Source organism: Lissotriton helveticus, chromosome 6, assembly GCF_964261635.1.
Source record: "Lissotriton helveticus chromosome 6, aLisHel1.1, whole genome shotgun sequence".
NCBI lineage: Eukaryota > Metazoa > Chordata > Amphibia > Caudata > Salamandridae > Lissotriton > Lissotriton helveticus.
In genome coordinates, this window is record NC_136067.1 from 1,747,358,242 (window position 1) to 1,747,384,440 (window position 26,199).

The 26,199-nt window shown below is 40.7% G+C and overlaps 1 protein-coding gene across 2 annotated transcripts in view; it reads left to right on the forward strand.

Moving 5' to 3' along the window:
• FSHR (follicle stimulating hormone receptor) overlaps nt 1–26,199 on the forward strand; it is a 1,957,424-nt gene that overhangs the window by 1,479,005 nt on the left and 452,220 nt on the right. For both annotated transcript variants that reach the window (XM_078649629.1, XM_078649630.1), the window contains exon 6: nt 24,565–24,642. In XM_078649629.1, coding sequence (XP_078505755.1) covers nt 24,565–24,642 — 78 coding nt within the window. The remainder of the gene's footprint in view (nt 1–24,564; nt 24,643–26,199) is intronic.

A 26,199-nucleotide genomic window follows, 5' to 3' on the forward strand; every position in this document is an offset into this window, starting at 1 on the left:
TCACTCTATGTATATGATTGATAGTGGATTTCCCCGGGACAAAGCCGTGTTGACATCGCATAATCACCTTATGCACAATGAGGGCAACCCTATTTGCCAGCAGCTTGGAGTATATTTTTGAGTCCGCATTAATGAGCGTGATAGGGCGGTAAGATCCTTGCTGTTGCGGGGGTTTATTCTTTTTAGGGAATATTATTATTTTAGCTCTGGACCAGGAGCTAGGAGGTTGGCCCCCTTCAAAAATATGAATAAGTAGTTCTAATATCCTTGATTTGCTCTAGAAAAATTCAATAGAACTCAGAAGGAATACTATCCAATCCGGTGGCCTTCCCTTTCGGGAGATTTTGAATAATAGTTACAACACGTGCTGGTCTTCTTCATCTACTTTGTCATAGTCACTGCTCTCTAGGTATTTTTCTATCTCCATTATAGCCCCTCGTCCTTCCTCCGTATACAAAGTCCGATAAAATCTCCAAAAGGCTTCTCTAATGAGCTCTGGGTCAGATATAGAGCCTTCCACAGGATTGTGTATTTCGCGAATCAGATTAGAGGTGGCTTGTTGACGCATGCGCACGGCTAACTGATGACCCTCTACTTCATTAACTTCATAAACCAACTCTTTCCTGGCAGCAGCTTTCCTCACAGCTTTCTCAGTAAAAATATTGGTAATAGCCGCCTTGGCAATTCCATTCTGATTTTGTATTTTGGAGATTTTGTCAGCCATATTGGCCCGCCTAGTAGCTCCTGATAGTTCTTCTTCTGCCTGCCTAAGACTCTCTTGCAGGCCACCCATTGTCTTCCTCTCAACCTTGTTGGCTCTCCGTGAATACTGTATGGCCTCACCACGAATCCCAGCTTTCAGGGTGTCCCAGACTATATCGTTGGGGATCAATTTTTTCATATGGGCGCGGTATTTATCATCCTCTAGAAGGATTTTTTCAAAGGTCCAAGAAATGGACTCAGTTTTGGCCAGCATTACATTTAATGAGCAGACTCTGGGATTATGGTCGGAGAGTATTCTTGGCAGCTTCTCCATTTGAAATTTGGTCTTAAGGGAGTTAGACATAAACATAAAATCAATTCTGGGGTTGGAAGAGTGTGGGTTAGAGAAAAAAGTATACCCTGTATCATTGGGATTAGATATCTGCCAGCCATCAACTAATCCATGTGCGAGCATAGATTATTTAGGGATTTGAATACTTGCGGCTTACGGCCTCTGTATACCCATTCATCTTTGATCGACCAATTAGTAGGAAGATTAATGTTAAAATCCCCACATACCATCATCGGTAAGTGCCAGTGTGCAAGTTCATTGAAGATTACATCAAAAACAGCCGGGTCATCACTATTACTCCCATAGACCGTACATAATGTAAATTTTAAACCCTTGTCGTACTGACATTAGGTAATAGCCCATCTACCAAAATTGTCGGTTTTAAATCGACTAAAGGTCAGTCTGTTACCTTTAGCTAAATAGCCACCCCCCGAACCCGAGTCCCCTGTGAAGTTACGAAAATAAGCCTATACTCAAGTGAATTCAGAAGTTGTCTCTGAGACCCCTCTATGTGCGTTTCTTGGAGGCACACAGTCTGACCCCCAAGCCCGTAATACTAATGCTACTATTTGCCTTTTTTTAACATCGTTTAGGCCACAGATGTTTATAGATAGTATTTTTAGTGCCCCCATGTGTTTAAAAGAGTTGGTACCGGAGCAAGGCCGAGCTTATAGCCAATCCCGATGTTTCCATCAATCTGCCTATAAAATTTGTGATGCCTAAAGTAAAATCTGCTCTATACTTTTCACTCTAAATGTTTTCCTTCCTTTTTTGCTTTCACTTCACACTGGATCTCTTTTGTGGGGGTAAAGCAAAAGACATCTACAGGTCTTGGCCCTGAAGAAAGTTTCAAGAGCATTCAGTATCATGCAACAGTGGCCATGTTCACCATGGAGAAATCACATACAGCTGTTAACATTTTGGATTAATTTAACAGCAAGCTGTATGAATGGCTGTGACCCAGAGGTACCAGAATTGGATTTTTTGCAACAGACAATGAAAGTAACAAAGTCAAATGCATGTCAGATGGTGGTTATTTAAGGGTCCTGTGCTTGGTTGTTTTGCAGCAACGTGGTGGTGCAAGACTTTCTCAAAAAAGAAGAGATAGTCAGCAGCTTACTGACCACCTGCAGAAGAATCTGCACTAATTTCAGACATTTTTTTAAAGCCTGGAAGCAGTTGCGGTTCATTCAACTTCTACCACAGCACAGCACCAGTTGAAGTCCTGATACAGGAGGTGACAATACATTGGAAATCGAACTATTTCATGTTGTAATGTCTATTTTGAGCAGTACGAACAGATCAATGACTATGTCATTCAAAGAGGAGGGGATGCAATTGGTGAAGCCATGCCAATGGATGCAGACACATGGGGTCTAGTCAAATGCCTGACACAGATGCTACTCCCTTTTGAGGTTTTCACGCGGGAATTTAGCAAGGAGGGCAATAAGATGGACCAAGCTATCCCGTTGTTGCATCTGCTACGGGACCAGGTAAAGAAGGTCATTGAAAGGTTCACCCCCTCAGGTGTGAAAGAAAACACAGAAGCACATGTCTTGTGTCTGTTGACCGCGTGTTCAGTTCAGCTGGTGCGGTTGTTCCAGTGAGAAGGGAAGTATTGGTCTTTCACCTCTAAACATTGAAAGAATGACTATGATCAAAATGAACCAATATTTCATACCACACAATTATACAGTTCCTGAAGTAACACAGGAGGAGGAGGAGGAGGATTGGTCAGATTAAATTGTATTAGCTGACCAACTTCTGGGTGAACCACCTTAGTATGAGGACAAACCCTACTTCCCTGACTTGTATGCCAGTGCACCCAAATAACCTTTTAATTATTTCTCAATTAATTTCTATTTTGCCGCCCCCCCCAAAAAAAAAGAAGGTAGGGGAACATTATTATTTTTGTGTCAGATTGATGCTGCCCACCATTTGTTAGTCACATATATATTGCCGGATTGCAGTTAGATCAGTGTCCATTTCAGAAGAAGCCTCTACAGTTCCTTCATGACATTGGAGAAAATGCCTACCTCCCACGCACGCCAATTTTTTTTTCATCACTTAACAGGGCTGCCCCAGAAGATCATTAATTTACAAGAGTACCAATATCAAATTCCAATGCATCAAAGAGGAATTGTGTACCTACTACCAACTCATGCTTGAATTGGAAGAGGTAACTACAACTATTGCAATGGTGAGTGAGTGATTGTGAGTGGTGATCGGTGATTGGTGAGTCATGTGGAGGCAGCCAGTGAAGGAAGGTGTTGATAAACTGTAATTTGGGATCTTGTTTGAGATGAATTGCAATGTTTGGGGCCCGAATGAGAGGCAGTCAGTTTTTTCCAGTAGGTGATTGGCATTTACAACTTTACTTAGTGAAAATTAACCTGTACAGTCCACTCCCATAATCCTTCTGTTTTTTTCATCAACTTGGAGATCTGCCCCAGATGATCATTTGTTTTACAAGACTGCCAAATTCCATTCTGTTGCTTGCATCAAAGGGAAGATATTGTACCAGCCACCATGCTTGGAGTGAAACTGGTAACCATTGCAATAACAAGTCAATTATTGAGTGATTGTGCGTAATGATTGATGAATCATGTGGTCGCAACAGTGAGGGACGGTGTTGAACTGAAATTTGAGAACTTGCTTGAGATGATATGCAATGTTTGAGGCCTGAATGATGGGTAATCATTTTTATTATGTAGGTGATTGGCCCTTCAACACATAGCCAGATTTACTTGCAGGGTCTTCACCATGTTTCTGGTTCTTCAGAGTCCAGAAAAGGCATTTTAGCAAAACGTATCCAAAATACTGCAATTATGTTTCATTACTTGCTCTTCAACAGCAGTGCACTACACATCTTTCTTGCTCGGGTCATGACTGGGACGGAATTACTCAAAGTCAGGAGGATGGAAGACCTAAGGGTGGGACTAATTCATCAACTAGAAGCAAGAAGTTATCGACTTCAAAGGGAAACAATGACTTTGAGGCATATTACTTAGCTAAGTAAAATGGAGAAAGGTCCATTGATTTGTGAAATGCTGCTGTGTTTGTGTGAGTGTGGAAGTGGTGTCCCCCCTTGTTTGTTTTTTTCTCTGCTTTTGAGTCTTCTTTGTACACCCCCATGAAGCTTACCTTCCTTCTGTCCTTCTCCTTGATTCTAAAATCCAATTTCTGTTTTACAATCTGCAGGCCTTCTTGCCTTCTATAAGAACAAAAGGCAAAAGCTGAGCTCAACACTCTTGCCTTCCTTCTGGACCAGTCCAAACAGGCACCAAAGAGTGATGGACTTTCCCGAAGAGAATGCAGATACACCGCCTAATTTTGCAATACAGTGTAATTTTTCTCCTAACAATCGTATTTGGAGAACTGGATGGTTGGGTTCACTCCTCCATAATGTCATTTTTACAACCTAGAAGTCAGATTATTTAGAAATCTGATACTTTGGGTCTCAGGGGCAGAAGGACTGTTTGTAATGCATTTACCTGTCCTGTGTCATACTAATTTGTTCAATTCCCTTCCCAACAGATTGATGACGATGATGTGCTGCTGACTGCCCAGATAATTGTTGTCCTTGTGTGGTGTTTATCTTTGTCCAACCTTTCCCCAAATCCCCTTTCCCATCCATTTATCAAACCCCTAACTCTCTTTCCCCAGGCTATGTGATTTATTGAGTCGTGGCTTAATTTACATTATCATTGGATCACACACTTGGTGGGGCAGACGTGGTGAAAGCAGCACCAATTCACTGCAGGATCTCCTAAGCAATAGCCCACACTGGTCTGATTTGCCCACCTGCGCATAAAAGTGATCCATATTTTACCTATAGAAGGAAGAACATCAGTCATCAACATCATCATTCAGGCCTTGTGTAGCTTTCCTGGGACAGCCGACTCTGCCAGGGAACCACCGTTCTTTGGCGGAGGCACTGCAGTCAAGAGGTATCAATATGCTTGGCTGGACTGCCACATTCCTGCCAAGTATATTACGACTTTCCTCACCACCACTGATTTCATGGAGGTACTATCTCCATGAAAACAGCGGTGATGAGGGAAGAAAGGGGTCCTGCTCATTAAGATCAAACTTACAACAGCCTGCATGAATGGTCTAGCCTCACCCATTTCAATTTGGATTTCAAAGTATATGGAGATGTGAAACAATCTGCTCGACTTATAAAAGACAGTCAGCGCCCCCACATTGTGGACTCTCATACATAAGTGCCAGTGCTTAGAAATAAGTACTGGTGCTGAGCACTGGCAAACACCAGTACAAATTAAGCACTGGGTAAATGCCATCACTAATCGAACAAGACAGTCACAGAATTAATTGGGCTGCCCTTTGCTATATGATGTGGAGGGTGGAAGCAAAATGTGAATGACATTTGAGTAGACCAAATGTGGCTGACCGAAAGCCCTTGTATGTATATGTATATAAATATATTTTTAAAATTAGTTTTTTGCAGAAAACAGGAGTTTGGCTAGAGAGCTATAGCTGTCTCTAGACCAGGCCCAAATATGATCTATACGGGACCCCCATTTCTCCTGTAGCATTCCCTTTCCAGTGTCTACAATGTTTGAATCTCTGTATCTTGTTTTCAGCCCTCTGCGTTTGAAAGTAACATAAACATAAATTTGCCAATCATGTTTTTCATTGCTGAGATGCTTCTCATAAAAAGTCAATGTAAGTGGTTTTACTTATTACCAATAATTCACATTGATTTCTGTTAGCCAAAAGGGTATGCTGACCAAGTTTTGCAAAAAGTTTGTTAACCTCTCAATGGTAGCTAGGCTCTCCTTCAGAATGGAGGCATGAACTCTACTCTCAAAAATGACATTGCATACTAACGTAAGGATCAAGCACTGAAGTTACATTGATGATGTGAAACAATTTAATTATACATGGAGATTGTACACATTAAAGTACCAAAACACACAATCTCAGTTGACATTATGAAAATTAGCTTCATTTGTGCAGATGGCCAATAATATAATTTCTATTTGGCATATTTTGGGAATTATTCAGCAATAGCATAAATATTTGAGGAATAATACATATGCACCAGGTTCCAGGGCTTAGTGAGGAAGGCATGCACCATTCTGGCGATCTTCTGCTATGCCATGTTTCTAGGATTGAAGTAGCAGAAGACTGAAAGTGAGGCTTGAGAAGCCTTGTGTAAAGATTACATTTACAGGGCGTGCCAAACAGAAATCCCTTAAACTAATTAAAGACAGCCATCAGATGGCAAAAACTTATCAACAGAAATTCCAGCACTTTAAAAATTAAAAGATGCACAGCGCAAGTGCTGTACAGGCAAACCCTTACAAAAAGTAGCTCCACCAAAATGGATGTTAACAGTATTTCGGCGATGGGAAATGACAAAAGATGCAGAGGAGGAACAAGCATTTGTAAATGCAGGAAAATATGCTACAGCCAATAGAAATGGAGGATAAGAAAGTGGCACAAACAGGAACCAATGAGAAGCGGTATGTAAGCCCCTTTTAAGTTTATATTAAAAACAATAGATTCCTCAAGCACAGAGCAAGCACTTTGGAGGTGAATCCTAAGAAGATAAATTGTAAATAATGATCTATGCATTCAATTGTTTGGAAACAGTGGGTGGCACAGTAGCAGTACATTGCTGGTCCCCTAAAACCATTGGAATTTGATGTGATAATGATTAGGAAAATCACAAGGCCAATTTTATGTTTTGCCCATACATCCCCCACAGAAAAAACACTGACTGTGTGGCAGAAAAGGAATAAGGCAGAATAAGAATAACACCAGCTTTTAAAAACTGTGATTTATTTTTTCTTCTAAATGCTTTCTAAGTAAACAGACACTTTGATCGAAAACACTTTTCACATTTTATTAATGAGTATGACATTATGCACCACAGAGTAAAAGTTGTGTGTTGTGCAAAATTAATGGAGCCATGCTCATTTCTAGCCAGCGTGTCAGGTATTTTGCTACTGTCTGCAGCAGGGGCAGCTGTAGTTGTCAATTATCAGTTTTTAATTCCAATGGCCCTGCTCTTCTCCAAAAGTCTTTCTCTTTCCACCCTGACTCCAAAGAGGAAGATGAATAAAAAATAAGATATGTGACACACCTCATGTATGAAATACAGATATTATCCTGTCTGCCGTAAGTAGACATTGAGGAAAATGATGCTCTGCACTAAAGGGAAAGGAACGGGCTATTTGTATTTGGCACGTTCATCACAAATAAGGCTACCGGTTTTCAGTTTTTATAGATTTCTACATATAAATACAGACGGAAATCTATATTTCGTTTGTATTTATATTTAGAAACGGCAAAATACTAGAAAACTTTGCCGCACTTGAATCCAGAGTTTTCTCCAGGCCCCCTTTCTGCTGCTGGAAATTCCTTCCCGGGTGCACACACACAGCCAGCCGCACCAGAGTACTTCACAGGTCTTTTGAAAGACAATTTACTTGTTAATAAGGCTTCATTGTTCTTTCACCCCATGCCATAGCCTCCCCCAATGCCCCTGACTGCTCCTGTCCCAGGCCCCATACAGTACACATTTTGAGCACTTAAATTCACAGTGCTGGAGCAGGGCATCCTGTAACTCGGCTTTTTTAAACCTAAAAGAAGATGATTTTTCCTCGTATAAGAAGGTATTTATCATTTTCGACGCACAAATGTGATGGCGGGAGGGTATTTTTGCATTTCTTGAAGTGCGTCTCTCCGTTTCACTCTACAGTTCTGCAATGTTGCACAGGCGGGGTGGCGAGCTCTTCCAAGACGCTTCGAGCATGCACATTTCAGTACAATGAGATATCGCCTAACGAGATGTCAATGACACACCCAGTAATTGAAATCCTGGGTGGGGAGGGGTTTGCTGAGAGAAACAATACTGTGACAGATCTATCCTATGTAGCCTGCTCCGGTTCCTGAGAGGACAGGAGAGTCTCTTCCCTTGCTGAGCTTTCCACGACCAATCAGCACATTTCCTACACAGCTCTGTCAGGCATCAGATCAACAACCTTACTCCACATCTCCCCCCACTGCAATGTCTGCGTGTGTAGCCCACACAGGAATATGCAGTGAGTGGCATAGCAAATTTGCCATATGCAAGTAGGAAATTTGAACCCTTTCGGTCCACAGTTTGGGCAGTGAAGTGCAGCTATAGTGCAGTACAGTGGGGTCCTAAGGCTTTGGTGCCACTGCACCTGCTGAACCACCGATAGCTGTTCCTCTGGTTAATATTTTGTACCACCCCCATGATTTTCTTAACTTTGTTTGCAGTGCATATATAAATATTAACTTTACATTTCTATGGCATGAAAGTCTCATAGCACCCTTTGCAATGTAAATGGTCTAGCCCCTTAACATTCACTCAGTGGTTTAATTCATAGTTAATGATGGAACACATCATCACAAGTCTGTGGTACGCGGATGTGCCTGTGAGGGAAAGGAGGGAGAATAAGGGGCAGATTGCTGGTGGCAGGGAGGCGAACGAGGGGAGGTGGAAGGAATGTCAGACTGCCCAAGACAGAGGTAATGAGGGAAAGGTAAAATGTGAAATGCATGGAATAATAAAAAAATATTGCATTGATGTAAGGACAGCATCTGTTCTGTTAACCAGCATCAGGTATTTTTTCACCCGAGGAGTTCTGTCTATATTTTAAGTTTGAAAGTGCTTGTACTCTATCCTAAAGGGTTTTTATAGCAGAACTGAGAAGCACAGGTACTCTCCTTTTCAAATTACTCTCTACCAGACCATTTAAAGCACTGCTAAAGCCACCACAAATCGCTAAGTGAGCGCATGTGTGCATTGTCAATTTAAATAAATGTGGAAAAATACTAGCTGTAGCATCGTCTTTTACTTGTGGCAAAAATAAATGTGGATAAATACAGAAAAAATAACCAAAAAATAAATATGGATAAATGCAGACGGAAATGGCAAAGAAATAAATACCATACAACTGGGAGCCCTAATCACAAAGTATCCCATATGCCAAACCTGACATATGTTATGTTATATGTTATGTTATGTTATGTTATTTTAAAGTTTATAGAGCGCTCACATCACCCTGGGGCATCACGGCACTATCCAGGCAGAAGTACACCATTGGAGAAGACATAGGATATAGTCCAGCCAAATTGCTAGAACAGATATGCTTTTAGCTGTTTCCTAAAGACATTATAACTTGTGATTTTTCGTAATTCTTGCGGAAGTTGGTTTCAATACCTTGGCGCCAAGAATGAGAAGGCTCTACCTCCCGTACGGACCAGCCGAATTCGAGGAATCTGTAGAAGGTCGTGAGCCCTAGATCTAAGATTCCTACAAGGAGAGTATTTCTGTATTTTTTTTCGTAAGTACAGAGGGCCTCTTTCATTGACCGTCTTGTGCGTTAAACAGCAAATCTTGAAGAAAGATCTTTTCTTTACTGCCAGCCAATGCATTTCCTTAAGGAGGAGAGCTGAAGGTGAACCCGCCGGTTGATTCAGGATCATTCTGGCTGCTGTATTTTGCACTACCTGAAGTTTGGCCAGTAGTGTGTCTCCAACTTCCGCCAATAAGGCGTTCCCGTAATCCAGACGTCTAGTGACCATTGCTTGTACTAGTGTTCTCCGATGGGGGACGGGAATATAAGGTAACATTTTCCTCAGGAGTCGAAGGGCATAGTAACATGACTTGTCGTGGCCGAAACATGATCTTTCATATTCAGTATAAACAAAACAGTTGCCAATACTGCGCAAATAAATACACAAAATTTCTATGCCCAATGAACTGAAACAATCGAAGCATAAACACCATTTATAGTGTTTTAAGAATTATTGAAATTTTTAATTTTGTATTTTAAAGAAATGGAACAATAATTTCACAAATTTTTGAATTTAACAAATTGTTGATGTTAAGGAGGGGAGTAGGAAATGGCTTAAAAATCCGAAACAATGTGCAATGGACCACACAAGTGAAGACAAATAAAACAAAAATTTAAATAGTACTCTTACACTCTCATTCTTCATTCGTTCTGTGCAAAACTTACATACCACACTCAAGACTCGAACAGGAAAATTAACAAACAACACAAGGTCAGTGCTCAGTGAAGGAAAAATGTCCTAGTATTTACAAAACGATTATTTTCAAATCTGGTGTTTTGATTTATTTTAGGAAGGAAGTGTCCTGCCCTAAACCCAAACAACAATGTATTCGGAGAATGGGGGGGCACTAATGCTATTTTTGAATCACTGTAATTTAAATGATGTGACAGGCCATCTTTAGATTACTCTATGTACAACAATATTCACTTTCAGAAATGATTGGCCAATCAATCATGAAACAAATTCAAAACGACAGAAAAACAGGTCGACGCGTTTCGAAACCCATTGAATGTGGGGGTTCTCCTCAGGACCTAGCCGGAAATTAAACCTGCAATGACAAAAAACAAAAAAAGAGAAAGAACAACGTCTTACTAAATGGGAAAAGAGCAGACCTTCTACTTGTCCTCGAATCTACAAATCGAAGAAAAATACCTTGTCTTCTAAAGAAAGGATCGTTTTTCTTCACAAATCCATAGTCAATCACGAAATTGTCAAAAATTGCAGCTGTAGATAGAAAGGAACTATCAGTTACGATTCAGCGCCTGGCTGACCCACTATTTCAAAACACGAAGAAAAGGCTAGCAAGTGTTCCTACCTTCTTTGAGAAGTCTGAAAATGCCGTGCAGTGGCACTTCTCCTTAGTATTCTTCCGTGCAACCTTTTGGAACCCTGTGGGGTCAAAAGCAGAATGGGGCGATTACTAATCTAATTGGCTTGCTTTGTTGTGTTCAATCAACACACAATAGCGGTTCCAAGTTTTTCTTCGAGGGAAGCTTACCTGGATCGGGATTTTACTGCCTCCTCTCCTGTGTGCGGCGTGTATGACTCAGCCGTCGCACAGTGAAATGCCAAGAGTGCGTCATAAGCGCCAGACTGGTGGCAGGATTGCTGGGATATGTAGTTTTTAACATCAACGAATGTCAAATAAATCGGTCGATTTCAATGGTAGTAGTTATGTGGGTTAGTCTCCTAATCCGGTTCGCAAAATTGTGCAATTTGGAGGAAGTTGAATCACCTACATGTTGACTGTGTGCCGCTTCTAGTTTTTTTGAGGGTCACGTCGGTAGGATCAAAGGTGAACCAGGCAACTAGTCCTATGTTTTGGAGAAATATCATAAAAGGTGCACAAGGCGGCTAGTCCTATTCTTTGAAAGAGTGTCCAGAACCCTTCATTGGTACAAGAAGGTCGCAGGGTCTTGTGTACATTTTGAATGCTAGTCCTATTTTAGTTGGTAATGTAGGGATGTGAAAACCAGTCATCAGGCGCAGAATCTTGGTTGGAAAGAAGTTGATACGAAGTAGAAAAATTATTCATTATAGGTGATATAATTCTGACATTTCATTCAATCCTGTAACTGCAGAATTGTACTTCAGAATAAGTGTCGCTTCCCGTAGGGACAGTTGAGCCTCCAGGTCACCTCCTCTCTGGTTCGGTTCTACTTTTGAGATCACTGTCCATTTTATGTCCGTTTCTGTGTGTTCATGATCTATCCAATGTTGTACAAGTGGTGCTGTGAGAATTGCATTTTTTATTCTTGATTTATGCTGGCTGATCCTTTGTCGCACTTCTTGGCTTGTCTTCCCTATGTATAGTCTATTGCATGGACACAATATTCCATAGATGACAAACTTTGTCTTGCAATTTGTGAACTTGGAATGCTTCCATGAAATCCCATTGTGTTGGAATAAGTCGCCTTCTATCGTCAACGGGCAGCAGACGCATGTCCCACATTGATGGTGACCTGTAATAGGCGGTAAATTAAGATATTCTCTCATTGACAGAGGTGATTGTTTTGGCATAGCTGCTCTAACTATATGGTTTGCCAAGCTTTTGTCCTTCTTGAATGCAAAAAGTGGTACTTCTGTCAGTTGGTCGTCCAAATTTTTAACCAAATGCCAATTCTTGCATATTTCTTTCTTGAGCCAATTTGAAGTCGGACAGAATGTTGAAACACAAACTATTCTGGTTTGTTCAGGTTTTTCTTTCTTGGTAAGGAGTGTGTCTCTAGGAGTCCACCATGCTCTTTTTAAAGCTCGTTTTAGAAGTTTTGCTGGATATCCACGACTGAGTAGTCTCTCTGTCAGTGCCTTGGCGTGTTGCATGTATTCATCTTTGAAGAAGCAATTCCTGCGGATGCGAAGAAATTGACCCAAGGGTAAATTCTCCTTCAGACTTCTTGGATGGAAACTGGAGAAATGCAATGCTTTGTTGCGGTCTGTTTCCTTCTTATATAATGTGGTGACTAAAGCTCCGTTCACGCAGTATACTTCCACGTCCAAGAATGGTAATCGGTGTTTAGAATGTTGGACACTGAATTTAATGTGCTCAGTCCTGTTATTGAGCCATTGATGGAAATCTGATAATTGTTCTTCTGATCCAGACCATGTGAAAAAAATATCATCTATATATCGGAGCCAACCTCCGATCCATTGTCCGTAAGGGTTGTTCTCATAGATATATTTTTCTTCAAATTGGCTCATGAAGAGAACAGCCAATTCTGGCGCAAAAGGGCAGCCCTTGGCTACTCCACGAATTTGGAAATAGAAATCCTCTCTGAATTTGAAGTAATTTCTTTGTAGTGCCAGTCTTGCCAAATCCAAAATGAATTCAGTTGGTATTTGGAGTGGCCTCTCTCTTTTGTTTAGAAAATATCTTAATGTTTCCAGTCCCTCATCTTGAGGGATCTGGGTGTATAGGGATGTAATATCCATGCTCACCAGATGATCTTGACTTTCGACAAAAGGTAAAAGGGCCAGTTTGTTGATAAAATCAGTAGTGTCCTGTACGAACGACTTGACTTGTAACAAAAAGGGTTTAAGGAAAAAATCAATAAACTTAGAAACCGGTTCAAAAAGTGACTCACATCCAGAGACTATTGGTCTCCCAGGTGGATTTTTTTCATCCTTATGAATTTTTGGTAATACATATAGGAGAGCTGTGCGTGGATGTTTATTCTTGAGATAATCTCTTTCTTTTTTGCCTAAGAATCCAGATTCGAAACCTTGGTCTACAATGGAGAAAAGTTCATTCTGTAAATCATAAGTAGGATCCTTGGATAGTTTCTTGTAGCATGTAATATCTGATAATTGTTTATTGATTTCAGATGTATATGATTCAATTCCCCAAATTACAATGGATCCACCCTTGTCCGCTTGTTTTATAATGACTTCTTTGTTTTCAAAGCGTCTTTCTCAATCTTTGAAAGATTTGGTTTTTATAAAAGATGATCTTTTCTTTTCTTCAGATACAATGGCTGAAAGCATGGTTTTTTCAAAAGTGAGGACCTCTTTTGGTACCTTATTGGATGGTGGACAAAATTTGGATTTATTCCTAAGACCAGTTGTCTCCGCGTTAGTCATTTGTGTCTGACCTGAGAAAAAGGTTGTTAGTCTTATTTTGCGACAAAATCCTATAAACTCAGATTTCAATCTAATAAAGTCTGTAGTTCTTGAGGGAACAAACGAAAGGCCTTTTTCTAGTAGGCTAATTTCTGATGATGTTAAAATTTTATTAGACAGATTGTAAATTGGAGATTTTAGTTTTTGTAATTGCTGTAGTTCTGTCGTCTTGTTGACATTTCCCAATGTGGAACAAATCTGGTTTTTGCGCGGTTTGTCCCCTGGCCGCGTCCTAAAAAAGGTTGTTGTTGTTGTTGTGGTTGTCCTCCCTGTTGGTAATTTTGTTGCTGAAAATTAGGTTGAAAAGAGCCTCTCCTCGCGTTGCCTGATCTATAATTTGATGTTTCCCCTTCCCCACTTCCAGAGGAAGATGTGTCTGAAAAAGTCAAAAACTTGTTTCGGGATCTCCCTTGGTTGTCAGGGAGAAATCTCCGTGATTCCGATCTTGTAAAAAAATCTTGCTGTAAATACGGATACGCTTTTTCTAAAAAAAAGTTCCTTTTATCTCTTTCGAAATTGTTCTCTTTTTGGGTGATAGTATAATCTTTGAATTCAATGATGTCTTTATCAACTTTTTCTAGAAGAGCTTTTGAGTCGAGTATCAGTTGATTATTTTTAATTTCTGTTTCTAGTTTCTCAATTTCATCCAATTGATCCTTAGATAGTCGTTGCGCTGTTTCGACCGTTAGGACCATAAGGTCTCTGCTACATTTGGTTTCAATTAGGCTGTATCCCTTTTTATAAATTGGATCTTCAGTGAAAACCACAGGTATATTTTTCACAATTAGTCCTCCCGGAATAGTACCTGCCCTCAGGTGTTGCAAGAGGTAATGGCCATGAAGGTCTGTCCGAATTTGTTTCTTTTTCAATCTCGTTAATTTTTCAGATTCATTGTTCACTTTTGCTGTATTACTAAGTTATGCTGATCCGAATAAAGGAGGGTCGCTCAAGAATTTTTGTATGTGTTCCTCTGAGTATGCAAACGTGTCCTTGTCTGACATATTTCTATGGGCAAAATCCAAAGAAAAATCTACGTTGGATGGAATGAAGTTCCTAGCTAGTTACGTCGTAAGTTGAAAACCTAATCCCAAACACCAAGTGATAATTTATTAAAGAAAAAATAAATAAACACACTGACCTCTCAAGGAGGTCAACCTATTTATTGGACACCAATTTCTTTGCGTCCAGGTAATAGACCTCGCGAGCCAGCGCCCGCTATAAACACTAAGTAACACCAAAAGGGTTTGGCTCAAAAGCACAGTAAGGCTGCGCCACATTCAACATAAATAAAACAGTTGCCAATACTGCGCAAATACTTTCATATTCAGGGCTCGATCGAGCTTTAACCCCAAATTTTTTACTGACCATTTAGGAGATGGAGCGGGTCCCAACTGAGTCAGCCACCAGTTTCCTGACCAACCGTCCATAGCTTTTCCCAAAAGCATCATCTCGGTTTTCTCCGGGTTCAACTGTCTTCCAGTCAGAGATGGCAAGCATACCTGTGGCAAAACGTACTTTGTCGAGTGTTGGGTTCGGACCGATGATGAAAATAAGCTGCGTATCATACGAGATGATCTCGAAACCCAATTGGTCAATGATCCTTGCCAATGGAGCCATATACAAGTTGAAAAGGGTTGGGCTTAAGCAAGAGCCCTGCGGGACGCCCCTGTTCAGATGTCTTTTTTCAGAGGTGTAAGGTCCCAGCATCACCGCTTCGGTTCTCTCAGACAAAAAGTCTTTAAGCCACTCAAGTGCCACCCACTTAATGCCCGAGGCAACAAATCTCTCCGCCAGCCTAGAGTGCGAGATGGCATCAAAGGCTGTAGAGAGATCTAGGAGGATCAGGATTGCTGAGCCCCTCGCATCAATAGTTAGTCTGAGCGAGTCAGTCACTGCCAGGATTGCAGTTTCAGTACTAAAACCTGGCCTCAACCCTGACTGTGATGGATCCAGGAGATGATTATCTTCCAGGTAAGTACTAATTTGTCGGTTAATAATACCTTATAAGATTTTTCTCAACAATGGTAGCAAGGAAATAGGCCGGTAATTACCGAGGGTAGAAGGGTCCGCTGCGGGCTTTTTCAAGATAGGGCACACAAATGCCTCCTTCCATATCGCTGGAATAATACCCATGTGGATTGACTGATTTGAAATGTCTCTAATTTTTTGGGGCACAGCTGGTTGCTAGGAGTGCCATCGTCTTCGGTGGGCAGAGATCTAAAGGTGACCCTGATTTGGCCGTTGCCAAACCTTTTATGACCTTCTCGGTCATTTTTGTTGTAAAGCTGCTCAGTGAGCATACTACATTTCCATTCTGCTTCTCTAGCATGCTAGATACAACTACGTCGTATGGGGCTGGTGGAGGAAAGTTCTCATAGATTTTTGAGATTTTGTAATAAAAGAAGTGTACTAACGAATAACATAATTCCTGTGATTCCACCGGGTCTTGACTGCACACTTTCGGGGATACAAAATCCCGCACTATCCCAAACAGTGATTTAGAGGAATTACTAGCGTTTTCAATATGGGTGATAATAAACTGACGCCTGGCCCCTTTAAAATTAAGATGGTATTTGGCTAAAGCCTGTCTGTAAAGTGATTTATTTTCATTGATCTTATTTGAGCGCCCATTTCTTTCCAGACACCTACAGCTGGCTATTTCTTTTTTTAATTTCACCATATACCAGGGGGCAGAAGCCCGCCTTGTAGTGGAGCTACGTGTCTGTTTTGGTATAATGACGTCCAATGCTGTTTCCAAGGCAGAATTAAAGGCCTCCAGCTTTGAGACCACATCTTCAGTATTTATGACTGAACCCAAGGAGAAAACCTCATTAAAGGACTCTGCTTTAAGCTTATACCATTTCTTACTCTGTTTAGGAGTTAGTGTAACAGGACGGTTAGCCAGTTTTTGGTCTAAATGCTGCATATTAATCTCAATCAGATAATGATCCGTCCAGGAGAGAGGGTCAGGAACATTACAGCTCAGCTGGTCTATGTTGGTAAAGACCAGATCCAGTTTATGTCCAGCTATATGTGTAGCGCCCTTTGCCCTTTGAGTTAGTCCCATCAATTCCAGGGAGGAGAAAAGTTTATTTACCTCATAGTCTATCAGATTTTCCCCATAAAAATTGAAATCTCCAAGCAGAACAAATTTATTTGCTGCAAGGTGTTCCATCAAAAGGTCTGTGAATCTAGCTTTGGGACCTGGGGGCCAGTAGATTAGAGCACCGTACCAGCAATTGGATGCTGATGTGGTAGCCCTAAAAATCCCTAATTCCAGACAGTCATTGCTGACTGTCGAGATCCAGTTCACCACCAGGTGATTTTTAAAGGCAATGGCAATTCCTCCCCCCATTTTTGTTTCTCAGTCCAAATGTATGAATTTGTACTTCTCGGGAATGGCCAGTGTGATTGAAGGTTGATTAGCAAGACATCAAATCATGCACTTACTCCCACTTTATTCAATGGACTCACCCACCACCACATATTATTTCTAACAGATTTATCTGCTGGGCAGTAAGGAAAGTAAGCTTGACTTACTCTACTGCAAGGTAGGGTAGAGGGATTAGGAGGTAGGGCAGGGCTTTTGATGTCGACTCCAGGGGTCACTGTCACTACACTGATCATCAATTCATCATCTTTGGCTTATTCAGTCATAAAATAAATCTTCTATGGGAAACCATGAAATATATTTTGGAATCACTTCACATGGCTATAAAATCAAATGTGGCACATGCCAAGAATGTATTTTTTAAGTTTTTGGTAGGCTGAGATGGAAGAACTTAGGAAAAAATAAAGAAGTGAAGCACTAAGAGGTGACTGAGTTGGCGAAGAGAAACAGACCTTGTGTGTGCGATTTGCAATGCATAAAAACTTTGTAAATGCTGCATTAACTGAAGCAGACACACATTGCACAGCCAACACTTCAGTCATGAATTGAATCATACTGCACCTCGGTCATGGGTGGCAAAATTCCATGGACGGGGAGTGGGAGAATGAATGATGGGTGGTATACATCTGCCTCACTTAACAAATACAGTGAGTCAAAGGAGTAGAACAAATATTAAAACCATAGCTTTGATATCCTTGCATTAAAATAGTAAGCGAAGTAGATGAGCATCATGCCCCTCTCCATGAGAAGAGCTGCCTTGCTTATTGATCCAAACAATCCAAATATTCTTTCACCCTTTCATTCTAATTCACCCATAGCCACCATGATTTAAGCTTTACTTTCTCTCATCCAGTCGTTCACCCAAATTTCCAATCCATTATCCATCCATTCAATATCCTTCCTTTCTTCAAAGGATCCTTTCATCCATTCATCCCTATAGAGCTATAATCTATGATGATTATGATGACTCAGTCATTGAAGCACAATGAAGGCATAGAATAATGATCAATGAAAGACAGATGGTGTTGGTTGGTAAATTCATTGGGTCCTCAAACTTTTTTCAGTCATGCTGCACTGTCATGAAAGTTCTGGTATACTGCATACATGAATTACACAGCACATAACATTGGGGGGTACATGACCAAGTCCACTCTCTTGTTAACTCAACTGTTAGAGCATGAGCAGGAAAAAGAAAGCTTCTCAACAAACATACAAGGTGAATATTATTTGCAATACTAGCTTACTTGGGCCTGCAGTGGACAGTAGAGTGCCAAAAAATTTGTTCTTAGTCTTACAGTACCACAAGATAAATGGGAGAGAAATAAAGATTATTACCAACAAAGCAGAAGATAAGAGAACTGGGCCTAGATGTAGGTAATAGCAAATTACCGAATGGTAAATACAGAATTTTACCGATTCGGTATTTACTAATCGGTAATTGCTATGTAGGTAAAAAATTCTGTAAAAATACCGAATCGGTAAGATTCCGTAATTCCCGATTCGGTAATTACCAAATCAGTATTTGCCATTGATTCCTATGGGTCTTGAAGCCAATAGGATTCAATAGCAAATACCGATTCGGTAATTACCAAATCGGTAAAATTACCGATTTTACAAGGGGGACAGGGTGTCACTTTGACACCCTGTTGCACACCTGTTTCTGGCTTGTGTGCCATGTGACACACAGACATGCCCTTAGGGCATGTCTGTGTGCCACATGGCACAGGTGTACATGCACAGATGTGCATGTACACTGGAATTCATTATTTACCATGGAATAGTATTCCATGGTAAATAACGATTCGGTAAGGGCCTGCGGCACTGATTACAGTGCCACCTACATATTGATTTACATATTGATTTACAGAATCGGTAAATTTACTGATTCGGTATTTTACCGATTCTGTAAATTTACTGAATCGGTAAATATACCGATTCTGTAACATTAAGGCCACCTGCATGTCAAATCGGCCGTTACCGACCGGTATTTGGCGACCTACATCTGGCCCCTGGAGACTAGAGACAGGAATCAGTCAGCTACCCCCCCAAAAAACATGTAATATAAGGGATAAAAAGATAATAGAGGGATAACAGGAATTAAACAAATATTGAGTGCTGATGTAAGAAATGAAGAAAATAAAAATAATAGATTAGTGATTCAGTTAATCGCCACAAAATATTATGACAGGTAAACATAGTCACATTGTACTTCTCTAAAGCAGATCGTCTATAGTACTAGTTTTGAGTCGATCAACTATACTTGTGTTGGCCATACTAATCATAAAATGCCTAGTCTAAGTTTCCTTAACAAAAACTACATATGGAACTAATACACTTCAGGCACTGATCTTTGATTCTATTCTCATTTCTACACCCCCTTGATGGACCAACTCAGTCTTCCTATTTTGCAATGCAATGTGTGCATACTACACATCCCTGTGAAATACCCAGGAACTGCACTTGCTACATAAACAAAGTTACAGAGAGAACGCTAACTTACTGATATCACTGTGGTGACTGGAGGACAGAACATTCTGCAATGGTTTCTTAATTAATCAGTCAAAGCGAGTGCAAATGATGAGTACAATTAGGTAGCGCTGAGCACCTGCCTAGCAGAAACTAGACACTCGATCACATAATAATAATATTCTTAATGTAAACTAAATGTAACTTACCTCTGAGTGTGAGATGCTGTTTGGAAAAAAATGTTAGCATTGAGAAACACAACGAATAATTAATAGTTACCGAGCCCTGTAATCTTGACACCAGGTCCTGCTGCTGGTTAAGAGTATCCGCACAGCAGTGTGTCAGGTGCTGGACGGTGCGCTGAACCTGGCTGGTGCACCATACTCACTGATGCACCCTTCCCCAGCACAGCCAAAGCTACCCCAGGGGGTATCTACTACCGGGCCTGCTGCCAGCATGAAGGTGAGGTGATGCTGGACAAAAAAACAATTGCTGCCACCCCTCCTTGCTGAAGATTGCACAGAGTTGCATACTTGTGCTTTGGCTCCACCCACAAGGTATGCAAACCTCTACTATGGCAATGGAGGGGGTAAAGAAAGATTAGAAAAGAAACAGGAATAGAAAAGAAAGGAAAGAAATAAGGAAGTAAGGGGAAAAATTAACAAAATGAAAAAAGTTACAAAAACACCCACAAAATTACAAAACATTTAAAATACTCAAACACAAAGACACACTTTAATAAAATAAATAAAATATGGGGTAGATAAGTTTGATGGGGGGAGGATAAAAGAGATTAAAGAGGGAAAGAAAATTAGGTCCAGCACCATAAAAGTAAAAAAACAAGATGGCCACGCCCATGTGAAACGCGGGGTGTTTGCAGGCAATTTGTAATGCGAAGGTGAACTCTGCATTGCGTTTTGCAATGTGAAAGAGCATGCCAGCAAACCCTGCCCACCCATTGAAGTTTGCGTAGTATGGTGGAGTTTAGTCCCTGCGGAGTAACGCATAGCATGATTCCATGAACTCCAACCATGCCTAGAGAAAATGGGGTTCTCATCAGAAACCTCCATCAAATATGTAGCTCACAAGTGCACAATGTTGGGCAACTTCATCTGCCCATCGATTTCCAACTTTTACATAATAATTTCCTGCTCTTTGAGTAGTACAGTACTCTATTTTCTTGAGGCAACTGTAATGCATATATCAATTCATTTACATATTCCCTATTCCAGATGGAAGATCGGGAAGATGTCATAAACCTCCTTTGTGACCATAACATTCTAAAATCATGAAGCACACCAAAGCCATATTGATTTTCTGTAAATATAGCCACTCTCAATTGTGCTGAAAAACAACATGCTCTCGTAAGGGCAATCACCTCTGCCAATTGTACCGAGGTAAAAACTTGAAGCCATAAAGCTTCAACCACTTCCTTTATTGTGAAACCTGCATAAGCTGCTCTCAGAATTCCTTCTTTGTTTCTCAAACATGAGCTATTCACAAAAATTGCATAATCAGGCTCATCAAGATGTTAATTTTTTATGTCTGTTCTTTGCTTGGTGCATAAGTCCGTGACATCTAAACAATCAAGCTCAACGTCATTCTCTTCAATCTCATTCTTAGGAGTAGACAATAAGGTCTGTACTTAACAGTTAACATCTCAAGAGTAATACATTTTCAGCTGCAAGTATTTGTTCATATTTTGTGGATTAGCTGTTTGTAGAATACTGTGTTTTAGTCAGGGTGAGCAAAATCTCCACTGAATGGGGAACCATCACTGTGAGAGGATTTCCCATCACTATACTCTCAAATCTCTTGATACTGACATCAATTGTGGCAACCGCTTTATAGCAGCCTGGAATTTCTGTGAAATTTAGAACAGCTATGTTATTAATCTTTCAAAGATTCTGTACTATTTGATAGATATTTCCCATTTGTTTTCTGTAAACCCATAATAGGCAAATTTCAAGGGCTTCTAACAGTTTCTTTTAAAATTCTGTGTTTTAGTATGCTCTCAATCACTGGTGTTATTCCTGCAACAGTTTCTGGCATCACATTACCAGGTGGGAGTCTTGGGAACATTGCTTTTGATTTTCCTGTAACCCTTTAAACATGTCTTAGGCCTGCCATTGCAGTCTGTGTGTGCAGATTTAAACTGCCATGTTGATTTGGATAAATAAACCTTTTGCCTGGCCCTAACCTTAATTTTTAACACATATGTCCCCCCTAGGGTAGGCCCTGGACAACCCAGTGTGCGAGGGGGTAATGTATATAAAAAGTTAGACATGTACATTGCCGCTTTACATATCCTGGTAGTGAAAAACTCTTGAATTTGTTTTTCTATACAGCAAGGCCTACCTCTCCTATAGGATAACATTGGAGCTACTTTATAATATTTAAGGAGCTGTAATTTCAAAATGGGAGCAGGTACCCAGGTCATGTTTGGTATCTTTGGAATTGTAAGGAAAACTCCTCTCTAATGATAAAGTCAGATTTTAAATTGCAGTTTTGAAAATGCTACTTTTAGAAAGCTGGTACATTCCTGGACATAGCTGACAGTTAGGCATGTGTATTCCACCTTGACAGCTACACACAACAGAGAACTTACGTGTGTCTGAATAGGCCATCACTGGCAGGATGGGAGAGCGGAGCTGGGCACAGCCCTACTTACACTTGAAAAGGCTGTGTCTTGTCTCCACATAAAGGGTTGCATACTACCCGAAGTTAGTCTGGAGCCAAGGCAGGTTGCCAGAGGACTTCACAGGGAAATCTCTAGAAGCTTTTTCCACTTTCCAGAGGGAGGGTACCGGGTATAAATATTGGACCTCAGACACCACCTCTTCATTCCTCTTCTGGACCTGTGGATACTCTGCCAGGGAAAAGGTCAGCTGTGCTGCTGAAAAGGACTGCCACTCTGCTGGGCTGCTGCTCTGAGGAATTGCTTCCCTCCTGCCTGCTGCCCTTTTGTCCTGGGTGAGCAGGACTAGACTTAGATCTGTTGTACCCAGCATCCCAGAGAGACTCTAATGGCTAGTTGGCTGGACTCCTGACTTGAGCCTCAGTGACAGTAGGCTCCAAATCCTCACCTCCAACACCTGGGCTCTGCTATCCTTGAGTCAACCGTTCCAAGTGATGCCACCCCAGTTCTTGCCCCTTGGAATTTGGCCTAAGGTTTTCTGCCAGCCTCTGTAGATCCAGCAGAATTAATGCATCTGCTCAGCTGCATGGGGCAACCCCATTCTGAACCAACACATTTACACTGCGGTGTGGCTCATGCCAGTTGCAAAGACCTGCATCCCTCACATCCCTGGTCGATGGCAGCCTCAACAACGACGCTGGACTTTGCATTGCAGCATTACAGCTCCTCAGAACTGACGGATCGCCCCGGCTGCACATTGCATCCTCAACACCAGACTTTGCATCACAAGCCCTATCTATGGGAACTCCACAATGACTCAGGCCCCTGCATTACAGTCTTGCCGTATCTTAAAACCCATGCATTGCTTCGACCCCATGATGCATCTTTAACGCGGTCCCTCACAACGGTCCACAAACCAGGATTTAAGCTACTTTTTTCAGCGTGTCTAACTGGGTCACTGTAGTAAGCCCATGCTCCATCACAGTCAGCCTGAACTTGTGACTTTTCCCTGGTCTGGCGTGACCAGATATTCACAGTTGAAGCTTTGTGCTTTTTGGCATTATTTTCACAAAAATCTTTAAATTTCTATATCTTCATTTCTACTAGTTAGATATTTGTAGTTTTGGTATTGGTTTATTATTTGAAAACAACTCTATTTTTCCAGCTCTGTGTGGGATCCTTTTTCACTTTATTACTGTTTGAAGTGTTGCACAAATACTTTACACATCGCATGTAAGCTCTCTGGCAAGCTATTGGAGGAATGTGCACAAGGTAATTTGAGGTTCGCTTGTGCTTCGCCCTGACAAGGATTGTGGTTGCTGCTTGACAAGGGCTCTCACCCCAGTCGATCACAACCTAATTTCTACATCTACCATAGCTGGGATATGTTGGGAACATCATGATCTCTCTTCAGCCAGGTGCATATACCTGGCCAGACATAAAAGCACATCTGGTTGCCTAACACTGAGGGTGAGCAGCTAGTGCCAGATCTGATGAGGCAGGGAGTGCTGTCCAGGTGCCTCCTTTAAATCTGGCTTAGATTTTAAAGACACGTCATGAGAATAGTGGCATGGTGGAAGTGAGGAAACAAGCGTGACAGAAGCTACAGCCAGTGGGATTTGACAATCGGCCCCTCAAACCCACCACTTGATTAGGCTGTTAGGTAGCATTGCGAGAAAGTGTTGGGAGTGCTAGGTATTTCCAACAGCTTCTTGCAAATATCTCTATTTTATGATGCCTCGTTATATCTACACTGCAACTATACACTCTAATCAGGTCTAAGTGAAGGTTTTACTTTGCCAGGGAGGACATACAAAATCTTGAAACTTCACCCCAGTGAATGAGATATGGATAAATGTTACTGGCTACGCACCATGGGAAGTTAAAGCCACCTGACTGGAGCTTTGGATTTACTGACATCAAAATTTCCATCAGTCGACATCTTTTGCCAAGAAATACTTGGGTGACTGCTGAATCCACTGCTTGCACAGGTTTGACTTATTGGTGGAGGATGTGGGTGTAGACATTGTGGGTGGGCAGTGTGGTGTAAAAGGTAAGACGGTCTGTGGCAGGAGACAAGCCAGGGAAGGGAAAGGGAATGCTGCAAAGAACAGCTTAGGGTGGGAGAACCCCTCGCAGTTAACAGCATAACAGATGCTGGGGAGTCCAACTACAATGGCTATATTGAGGGCTGCTGAAGAAAGCTCAAAAGAACAGATGAGTCAGTGTGTGGTGAGGGGTAACATCAGACACCCACTTCCATGAGCATTCCACTGCTGCCACAAGAATGGTTTGTCACTATCAGAAGTGTTTAAAAGCTATCCTCCTTTTTCATAAGTAAAAGTGTGAGTCACCCGTCTTTACAGCATTGCACAATTTGTATTCTACTTATGCCAATGAGATACTTCGGAACTTATTGCTCGAACAGAAATGGATGTTTGAAATGGTCTTGATTTAAATAATCTCTATACTTAATAAGAAAATAAATTTCCAGAAACATTCCCAAGAGTAATGTTCATTTTATTTTTATTTCAGTGATGTTCAAGATAATATAAATATACGACATATAGGAAAAAACTCCTTCGCTGGATTGAGTTCAGAAAGCATAACAATGTAAGTGTATGCACTGCTCTTGAGAGAGTCTCAAATCATTTGGACACAGAAGTGATCTATTATGTGATCCGTAATCTCAATTTGAACATAAATCTATAATTGAACAACAGCAGCATACAGAATGATAGTCCGAAAATTACAGTTTTAAAATATATACATATCAAATGGTAAATGAAATGATGAGATATACAAACTTTATATCTTTTCTATAATATTCGACGATTAATGTGTGCTCTTGTTTCAGTTACATTCTATAAATGAATGGGGGAGTAAAGTGATAATTACTCATGCATGTGATGTGTAGAATCTTTAATGTGGAGGGCCAGTCTGCACCTAAGCACCTAGGTCATATTTAGTTTTGCAGGACAGATTTTAAAATTAGATTTTATTTTAAACAAAAACCCTGTTAATTCCATATCTATTTATCTATTTATCTATCTATCTATCTATCTATCTATCTATCTATCTATCTATCTATCTATCTATCTATCTATCTATCTATCTATCTATCTATCTATCTATCTATCTATCTATCTATCTATCTATCTATCTATCTATCAATCTATCTATCTATCTATCTATCTATCTATCTATCTATCTATCTATCTATCTATCTATCTATCTATCTATCTATCTGTCTGTCTGTCTGTCTGTCTGTCTGTCTGTCTGTCTGTCTGTCTGTCTGTCTGTCTGTCTGTCTGTCTGTCTGTCTGTCTATCTATCTATCTATCTATCTATCTATCTATCTATCTATCTATCTATCTATCTATCTATCTATCTATCTATCTACCTACCTACCTATATATCTGCAATCTAGATTGTAGTTGTTCCTCTAGTTAAGTTTCAATCATCACCACATAGGATATACCAGTACATGCAAAACTAAATACCGCACTAATGACCAGATGTAGGTAAATACTATTTACATATTCTTAAATACTGAATCATACTGATTCGGTATTTAAGAATAGGTAAATAGTATGTAGGTAATTCTTCAGTAAATTTTACCGAATCTGTAAAATTCGGTATTTACCGAATCGGTATTTACCGATTCCGTAATTGCCATTCATTCAGGAATGAATGTCAATTACCGAATCGATAAATACCGATTCGGTAAAAGGGGGAAAACATTGAAGGGTGGCAGGGAGTCACTTTGACACCCTGTTGCACCCCTCAATTGTGTATGGAAAAGCAAAAAAAAATGTTTTTTCAAAGGTTTTCATTATTTACCACCAACTTGTAGTTGGTGGTAAATAACGAATCCTTAACTGAGGAATGCACTAACTTGAGTGATTCCTACATCCTGGATTCGGTAATTTACCGAATCGGTATGTTAAGAATTCGGTATTTTACCGAATCCTTAAATTACCGATTCGGTAAAATACCGAATCCTACAAAAATGCCACCTACATCTAAAAAGCCCAATACCGGTCGGTAACGGCCGAAATTCGGTAATTCGGGCCGTTACCGACCGGTATTGGGTGACCTACATCTGGCCCAAAGAGTTACAAATATATACAAGGAAGCAGGTGGAAAACCAACATGAAGAGTACAATG